General features: G+C 37.1%; 1 protein-coding gene across 2 annotated transcripts; it reads right to left on the bottom strand.

Moving 5' to 3' along the window:
* Positions 1–1,862: 1,862 nt before the first annotated feature.
* Positions 1,863–9,119, bottom strand: LOC121962098 (L-amino-acid oxidase-like). Of its 2 annotated transcripts, none has more exons than XM_088073437.1 (8): positions 8,453–9,119; positions 6,934–7,053; positions 6,163–6,386; positions 5,722–5,834; positions 5,283–5,484; positions 5,132–5,200; positions 3,967–4,103; positions 1,863–3,696 (listed from the first exon to the last, which is right to left on the bottom strand). In XM_088073437.1, the coding sequence occupies exons 2-8, from the start codon at positions 6,962–6,964 to the stop codon at positions 2,904–2,906; spliced, it is 1,569 nt and encodes a 522-aa protein (XP_087929563.1). In that variant the 5' UTR covers positions 6,965–7,053; positions 8,453–9,119; the 3' UTR covers positions 1,863–2,903. The 2 variants fall into 2 exon arrangements, with proteins under 2 accessions (XP_087929563.1, XP_087929562.1); XM_088073436.1 differs by having other exon boundaries at positions 8,507–9,119.
* Positions 9,120–9,209: the final 90 nt, after the last annotated feature.

The raw sequence follows: 9,209 nt of genomic DNA, 5'->3' as shown, positions 1-9,209 counted from the left end.
ATGAAGCAGTCAAATACATGTGTATTTTGTTCGTGCTTCGCAGTGGATTTCCATTTTGTTTAATGCACTCCAAAAACAGAAAAATAAGTACATAAAGCATAGTATATATTTTTCTATCCTGATATCAACCGAGGAGTTAAAATCGCATCATTTTGACTTAATGTTGCTATTTTTATCATTCTGATTTTGTTTTCTTCTGGCTTTAGTGGGGATGGACTTCTGTTAATTTTCTTAGATGAAACAACCAAAGAGCTAACAAGGGAGAGGCAAACAATTAATTTGTCACTTTAAGAAGCTTATAAAGTATGCATGATTGTTGCATATATTTATAAAAAGTAGCAGATAGGATTGTATAGAAATGTTAGGAATGTCCAGTTTGCTTGTTTTATGAAGACTTCCTGCATGTATTGCATTCACCATTGGGATACTCGTACAGTTTGTCAGTTAAATATCAGTTGTTACTCATGAAATATTTCCTGGTATTTCCATAAAATATGTCACTTAATCAGAGGTAATCAGTTTACTCAATGATAGAAAAGGTGTGACTCAGAGGGAAAGGTTTTGGCACCACATGAGAGAGACTGGCAGAAATAACAACAGTTGGCAGCCTTTTGCTTTTCTCTGGAAAATCTGCACTTGCACCAACTTGTTTACTCATCCGCAGAGCTTTTACTAGGGATTGTCCATTATCTTAAAAATATTTCTTAAGACACACTGTATGATAGCACAACAAATGTCTCAATGAAAGATGCAAAACTGCAATGAAATACACGATTTCTTTAGTATGCAGTAAAATGCAACTTACACATTAAAGAGTAAAACACTAATAGGAAACACTTAATAACAACCTCTACTTTGTTAATATTAAAATATTTTACACAATAATATATATAATATATAATATATTAAATATATATTTTTTCTACTTTTTAAAGCATGTTTTGTTACTTTCATAGAGCACTTACACTTTAAAAGTATTTAAGCATACTTTTGGAACTTATTTTGTGTTTTCTTGATTCATGGTTGTTATATATGCACTCATTTTTAATTTGGAGGTCCAGTGTGTGTGCATTCGGGTGTGCCCCTTGGCGAAACAATTTTGATATATTATTTATTCGATGCAAATCTAATTTTTTTTAAAAAAAATTCTTTCAACAGTTGCATGTCTCGCTATATTCAAAATGGGAAGGACGCAGGAAGCCCAGAGGAACCCCTTATTTATTCATTTATTGTTCATTTATTTTCTCTTTTTTGTGGCACTTTTAATCCCATTTTTTAAATCGTTTTATTCAATTGAATCTTGTTTTTAGTACATAATTCGGTTGTTCCAAGCTGTGTCTCTGGCCCCTTATCCTCTCCTTTAATCTGACACAGAGGATGATTTTTATTTTAAAGTTTGGCACATTATTCTTTGGATTTGTTCTTCTTTAGAAAGATAGAATAAAAAATCTCACAGCATAAGGACACACTGAAGACCTGAGGGCTATTGCACAAAATCAGAGTTCAGAAATCCAGGATGACAGAAAAAACGAGGCTTGACTTGGACTCATCAGTGACTCCTGGATTTATCCATTGCACCGTTTGCCAAACCAGGATGAGAAGGTGAGACTATGTCAAGCCAGGTGTAAGTATTTCAAATAAATATGCGTTCACGGTTTACATGGATAGACCACATGTGACCATGTGATGCAGACATGGAGAAAACGTGTGCGGTGTAGTTATTAGCAAGAGGGCAGCAACTTCTCATGGAAATGCATGAGGAAGTAAAGCATATAATGTGATTTTTTTAAAAAAAGGAAATACAGATGTTATAATCAAACATGGAGAAAAAGCTTGGCAGATAATAGCAGACCAACTAAATGTGCAAGTGAAACAAATTTATTTAAAGTTACGTTATGATTTGAATTTGTTCTTTAATAAGTGGAAAAAACCCCCAAAACAACTCATTTCCAACATGGTCCCAAGACGCTAAAAGGAAGAAAACCCAAAGATGCATGAGACATTCAACATTAAACCTGAAATTCAAAAATAAATCCCCACAAAAAAACCCTCCCACAACACAAAACAATATAGCTAAAACAACAATGCTAATGCTAATTTCCTTATAAATCTCTTTATACTTTTGCCTCGTAAAATCCAGCCAAAAATCCACAAATTTAATCTCGATAAGAGCATATAAAGGTTTGTTTGATATCTTGATATATATTTGATACATTTAATGAAGTGGCCCACAAATGGCGTTGTCATGTAAGTTACTTAACCTAAAGTTACGTACTGAACATTAAGTTACGTAGGTTCAGGCAAAGGTCAGATTTAGGATACTAAAGTAACATAGGCTAGGTTTAGGAAAGTAAACATATCTTGGTTATGTTTAGAAAAAGAAATATGGTAAGTTAATATCACATTATGTAATCAACATAGGTAAGTTTTAGGCTAGTAAAGCTACGTAAGTTATACGTGTAGTAAGAATATATAGGTCAGGTGTGGAAAGGTAAAGATACTGAGATTACATTCAGGAAAGTAAACTTATGTAGGTTAGGTTTAGGAAAAGAAACATGGTCACAAGGAACCAAAAAACTTTTCAAATTAAAAAAATTTCATTTCACATGTTTTTCAAAGACTAGTCTCCTGGGAGAAAGTCCTGTGATAGCTTGACCTTTCCTTTTGCTCTTAATACTACTTCTTTCTTCACTCGAAACATCGCATCGGTCACGTAATCACAGCTTTACTGATTATGTCGGATTTAATGAATTTTGGCACATTGCTTTTTATAGGTATATGTACAAACAGTGCAGTTTCCTGAGAAAAGCAATACAATCACCAAGCAAAAAGTGCTGCTCATTTGGCACAAACATTTCGTCAGTACTATAGTACTGAATGCCTTAGAAAGCAGATTTAGGACCCTAGAGCTCATCATGGGGTTGAGTGCCATCTGACTCTTTGTTGATGTTGGCTGCAGCTCTGATGGCAGATTTCATGGACGTCTCGATCCAGGCGTGAGGGAAGGCCGTGTGCTCACCAGCAAAGTGCACCCTGCCCTCACTTCTGAAGAGCTCCTGGGCGTACTTTAAATGCTGGTAGGGGGTAAAAAGAGCGAAGGCGCCCAAACTGTGAGGATCTGTGCTCCACTTCTTCACCACCACGCCTGTGCAGAGAGACTTTACGTACTCGCCGTGGATCTTAGCCAAATCTCTCAGAGCCAGCTCTTTCAGCTCTTCATCGCTCGCTCCTAAGAAGAGGAGGGAGTCATCGGACCAGGTGTAGGAAGCCAGCAGGACGCCGATGTTTGGATTGTTTGGGAAACTGTGGCTGGGGTAGTAGATGAAACGAGACGGCCCGTCAGTGATGCTCTTTCCTCCTCGGATGCCTTCCCTCTCCCAAAACTTCCTGCTGAAGGTGAGGAGGATTTTGGTGGAGCTGTCGTAGTGGACTGACCTCAGTGCCTGCATCTTCGGGATGGAGAGAGGGGGGTTAAAGTCCATGTAAAGTGCTGCTTTGGCTGTGGTCGTTACCAGGACGTAATCTGCAGAAAGGTCAGTTAGAGAAGACTGTTGGCCCGTCTGGTACGATACGATCACACCGTTATCTGACTGACTGATGCGTTTGACTTTGGAGTCGAGGAGAATAACAGAGTCTTTGAGAAGAGGAAGAAAAGCTTTGGGGAGCAGGTCCGACCCACCAACGATCTCTGAGTACCTTAAAAACAAAGCAAAACAAATCTGTACTCTTATTGGATGCATTCTTGTAGAGAGAGGTGTAAATTTGCAAATGCTGTGTATTAGCAAACATATTTCCTGTTACATATCCAGATTATGATGCAAAATTGGAAACTAGAGATGAAAGTGGCAATATGTGAGAGCTTGGGGGTAGAACATGCTGCAACATTGGAGCCATTCATTTATACGCCCATGGTGATTAACATTTCCAGTTTGAGCAGTGTAGTAAATATGGGAAGTCGGTCCTCACGTAGTTTTGTCGTTGATGTCACTCTGGTCATAGAGCATCTCAGTCAGCGCTGTGAACATGAGGCTCTGTTCATTAAGCAGGTCTCCAATCATCCTCACCGCCTCTAAACTCAGCTCTCCTTCTTCTTTCAGATATTCCTGTTACACAAAGTTCAGAGTCAAGCAGTCAGGGTGACTCAAACAGATTGCTGGTGTTTTAAAACAAAATTTTTTGATGAAACGTTTTGTTGTAGTGAGGATGACTAACATCAGAAATCATAGATTTATGTACACGGTGGTTACTTTTTACTGCTGTTTTTTCTGTACATGTTGCTCAACCAATTGCAATTCATTTCAATTCATAGCAAAATCCTAAATGGACAATTTAAATTTTGCATTTTTCAACCTAGACCCTATTTTCCAATGTTTTTGTGTGTAAGTAACTAATCTGAACAGTAATTGTTTTCCAAAATTGAGAGACAGCACTGCAGCCAGCAGAACAGGCCACATGGTAACCACCTGGCTCATATTCACTAAAAGTGCTTGTTTTTGTCACTGACAGGCTCAAATATTTATTCTGTGTCTGACAGCATTATGGAAAGGATCCTTGTCGATAGTAAGATCCCTTTAGTTTAACGAGAAACAAATCACAAATGATTTTAGGCATGTTTTTGGTAGACAAAAAATGATTTTGCTCTTTAACAAATCTCTGAGGGGATCATTTCAATTATGCTGTCAGACACAGAATAACAATCTGAGCCCGTCAGTGACAAAAACAAGCACCTCTGGTGGATGTACAGTCAATGTGCGCACATGCCTCAAGAGCGCATATTGCAACCTGTTTCATGGCTACTGGCTGCAGCTCTATCAGTCAGAACTGAACTAATTTCAAAACTTGTTTTCTACATTAATCGCCCACCAAAACAGAGAAAAAACAGAGTCCGGTTGAAAAATGGCAAAGTTACCCCTTAAGATGTGTGCAGGATAACTTCTTCTGCATTCATAATCTTAACCTGAACCAGAGTTGTTTTCTCTTATTTAACTTTTCTGACAGTCAGTTAGCTGACTGTTACATTTGGAAATGAATGCTTTGTGTAATACCATTAGATGTTGGTATTGATTCACATAATAAATTACAAATAATAGTTTTGTCATTTTAAATTTCATGACATTATAGTGTATTTTACCTGTACAGAAAAACGGTCGTATTTTCTCATTGCAGCCCAGCAGCCGTGCTCTTTCATTTCCTCTTTCACCTTAAAAGAAAAGAAAAACTGTGTGGCAGGCCTGACACAAAAAGCAAACTGGTGGAAGCTCATCAGTGGAAGTTTCACGTACCTTCTGCAAAGCTTTGTGTAGCAGTTCATCTGGTGTCTTCCCTTTCTCATGTGGCAACACGTTGTAATTCAGAACGTCAGGACGCCTTCGCACTGTGCCCGTCTTCTCCAGAAACCCATTAACCAAGTAAAAGGTGTTGTCGTCGAGCATCTTGAAGTCACCGACCTCGATCCCCAGCTTTTCAATAACCGTGAGGACGATGCTGTTGACAGAGGAGCGGCGGCGGCAGAGTTAGCTGTATTCACAGGAATCCACAAATGATATGTTCATTCGAACCTGTAAGTAAACCTCTGCAACATGGCTTTGGTGGCCAGTTCAAAGGATAGAGGACAACTTCCCAGGATGCTTCACCTGTTCAAACACTGTAACACTATATTACTTATGTATATATATAAAATTCTATATATATTATACTATATATATATTATCATATACTCACCGATGAGAACTTGGGATCCTCATGGCTCCCAGTTCAGCGTACCAGCCCTCCTCTTCATTCCTGTAGGTCTCCACCCGTCCTCCGACACGACCACTCGCCTCTAATATCGTCACCTTGTCAGAACAGAACAACACAAGTAAGGCAAGTAATCAAAGGTAGTACTGCAGGTATTGTGGTATTTTGGCATTCCTACAGCTTTTACTAATTAGTATCCCCATTTTTGTGAACTAACTTTTGAATTATTTTTGTCAACCTTTACCCTTTTTTTTTTAATATATATTTGTGGGACATTTCTTGCTGAGTTGCTCATTGCCTTTCCCTCCACATTTTTAAAAGAAATCAAACCATTTTGGTTATGTTTTGTGAAAGGCATCTGAATGAAGACCACCTGGGATTGACTCTCATAATAACATGTGCAGCATATGAACCACCTGCACCGACCTTGTGTCCTGCGTCCTGCAGCAGCATGGCGGCCGTCAGTCCAGCCATGCCAGCGCCGACAATGACGACGTGATTAGATATGTTTATGTGTGGAAGGCCGTTTTCAATAGTGTCCATCAGCTCGTCGTAGTCTGCGTCATTCAGACAAACAGCCAGGTGTTCCCTCAGGCTGATGGCGGCTGTGCAGTCGGGGAACAGCACGAGCAGCAGCACACTGACGGCAACTGGAAACACACCATGAGAGAAAACACACCATTTACTCCCAAAGCAAACTATCAAAGGATATTTAATCTTTGTTGATATTTGATTGAGCATATTTGAGCATTTTATTACGGCACATAGAGATTCTGGCTGAGTTAATAATTCTGTGATACTTATGTAATTTGCATTAGTTTACTCGAACACTTCCAGTTATTCATTTCAATTAATCCTCAGTAAAAGGAAAAAATGGGACATTTGGCTACAGGTTAAATAATTCTAGCAAACTGAGAGTTCCTGTAAAGAATTAACAAATTATCAGTGAACACACATCTTTTTTCAGGAGTTTTGGTAAATTATGTTAAATATATGTCTGTGGGTCAGAAAAATAGAACGATTGTGGCTGACAAAAATAATACAAAACTGCAAAAATGTAAAAGAAAGATGTAAAAGCAAAAAAACTCAACATCTTTTATATTTTTTGTATTTTAAATTAACAACAGCAAAAAAGATGCACTGAGACTATACGTTCCCTAAATGAAAGAAAAAAAAATATTGCTCAGAAATACTCACATAATTTCCTCTTCAGTACATGTGGATCCATCTCAGTATCTTGGTGACCATCAACTGGTTTCTCTGTCAGCAGGTGAACTGTTTTGCAGATAAATTGTCCTTAAAGCTGTGATTCAAAGCCTGTGGAAAATTGGAAAATGTCAGCCAAGTGAGACTAGTTTAACTAGTTTACCGGCTCTGCAGAAGTTTCTCAACAGTTGGCATCAAATAACATTTTAAAATATGTGTTAAGTGACACGGGAGGACGGGAAAACAAACACATTTAAATAAAAGGCTGCAAACCTGCAAGCGTGCACACTTTTATGCATGATCATATGTAGCATTGCTTCCAGCTCTGCTTCTTATTTAGTGATAGTCGGTAATTCTTTCAGTAAAACATGGAAAGAAAGCAATAAGCAGCAAAAAAAATAACCAAACAATTAGCAAGAAATGAGTATAAAGAACAAGAAAATTACCTGAAAATTAGAAATAAACAAATAAAATTAAATAAAATGAGGAAAGACATTTTTAAAACAACAACAACCAAGGAAATGAAAAGGTGCTAAAAAAAAGAAAAAAATATTTTAAATATGTAATTAAGATCATTATAAATATACTTTCCCCCCTAGCTTAATAAAACATGCATTGCCAAATTATATGTATAATACAGATAGAGTTGTATAAAAATAAATATCAGTGAAACTAATCAGTGACACATTATTCACAGGAAATAATATTTAAAATGGTCTATTTGGACAATCTTCAATACTGTGTTCACTTTTTGGATTAACTGTACAGTTTATCAGTTGTTCTGTATTGTTGTGCATTAAATACAAAATTTAATGTTTCTAAAATATGTCACTTAGTCAGGACTCGACTCTTCACTCAGTGACTGAAACGGGTCCCTTCAGATAAAAGGTTGTGAATGCACAGTGATAACCCTCACACGGTTAGCAGAAATACCAACATATCTTAAAATCTTTCTGGAGAAACACTGTGATGGCACAATAAAACGTCTCAATAAAAGATGCAAAAGATGCATTGATACGACTTGTGCTGTTTTTTTCCATCAATGTTTAGCATGAATATTAATGTTACAGGTAGCCAATGAACATAATGACAATAACAATGATTGACAGTTTGCTGCTTTTCTCTGGAAAATATGGGCTTGCACCAACTTGCTTGTTTTTTTGCAGACGCCACAGTGGACATTGAGCAATAGTTTACAGTATTTCTTGAGAACTACTTGATGGCATCAAAATAACCATCGACACAAAAGCTACCAACGCTGACAGTCCTAAAGGGAAAGGCACAACTGAGCTGTGGAAATCATGGGAATAAAAACAGAAGTGATAAAGCACACACACACACACACACACACACACACACACACAGACAGACATTTACGCATGCAAACAAGCCAATCTTGTCATTTCAGAAATCACAATATGATGACAAAAAAGTGTCAATTATTAGTATTACTATTATTACATTTAAAGCGTATTTCAGAAACGATGTGAAATTCATGCACTGAACTCACTGAATGGAAAATTGCTTTTCATCAGATAATTCTTCGGATGTCAGAGGAACATACCTGATGCTTGTTAAAAGATTGTCTTGCCCCAGAGTAAAAGTAAGATACACGCAGAGTACTTTTACCCCGTATTAAGTAATAAAAACTTTCACGTGCTCTCCTACTGACTACAGGTACATTTATGTCTTAAGAATGAAACTGAATCTTGAGACAAAGATTACTGGAATATTAAAACAGAATAAGTGATGATGGTGAGTATAATTCAGATTGAATATTGATCCATTGTTTTATACGTGTATTTATCCCTTTAACGCTTTGTTAATTAACAGTTTATTAATAGTTGTCTGAACTTTAGACCTGCTGCATGATAGATGAGTACCCATCATAAAGTTCACTGTAACAATAAATGCTTTGAGCGGGTAATATCAGGTCATCTTTACTGTAATCGAGTCCCAAAATATGAACCATCGAAGGCTGCTGCACTGCTGCTCTTTTGTCTTTTTTTTGTTTTGATGCAGAACGTACAGCTCCTGTAACCTGGCCTTGACTAAATCTCTTAATTTGTTAATTTTGTTAACACATTTATAACTCTCAGTCTCAGCTTTTGCAAATACAGTGAATGGCTGCATTTGTGTTTTGCTTTCTGGTACTTTTTTCGTTTTTGTCTGTCATGTTGTGTCAACACTAAAAAATTCACTTACCAACAAATAATTCATACATTTTAAATGCACACTGTTTTTTTTTTAAAAAAAGTATATATTAT

This window comes from Plectropomus leopardus, chromosome 23, assembly GCF_026936395.1.
Source record: "Plectropomus leopardus strain MGB_pleo_1.0 chromosome 23, ASM2693639v1, whole genome shotgun sequence".
In the NCBI taxonomy this organism is placed as follows: Eukaryota; Metazoa; Chordata; class Actinopteri; order Perciformes; family Serranidae; genus Plectropomus; species Plectropomus leopardus.
The sequence above is the reverse complement of the archived record's forward strand: the minus strand, read 5'-3'. Positions and strand labels throughout refer to the sequence as shown.

Excerpts from the sequence above, each read along its gene's own strand:
- LOC121962098 (XM_088073437.1), bottom strand. The coding sequence starts at position 6,964 with ATGGATCCACATGTACTGAAGAGGAAATTAT. Across the intron at positions 6,387-6,933 it reads TGTACTGAAGAGGAAATTAT|TTGCCGTCAGTGTGCTGCTG; the intron begins GTGAGTATTTCT and ends GTGTGTTTCCAG. Across the intron at positions 5,835-6,162 it reads TGCAGGACGCAGGACACAAG|GTGACGATATTAGAGGCGAG; the intron begins GTCGGTGCAGGT and ends TGTTCTGACAAG.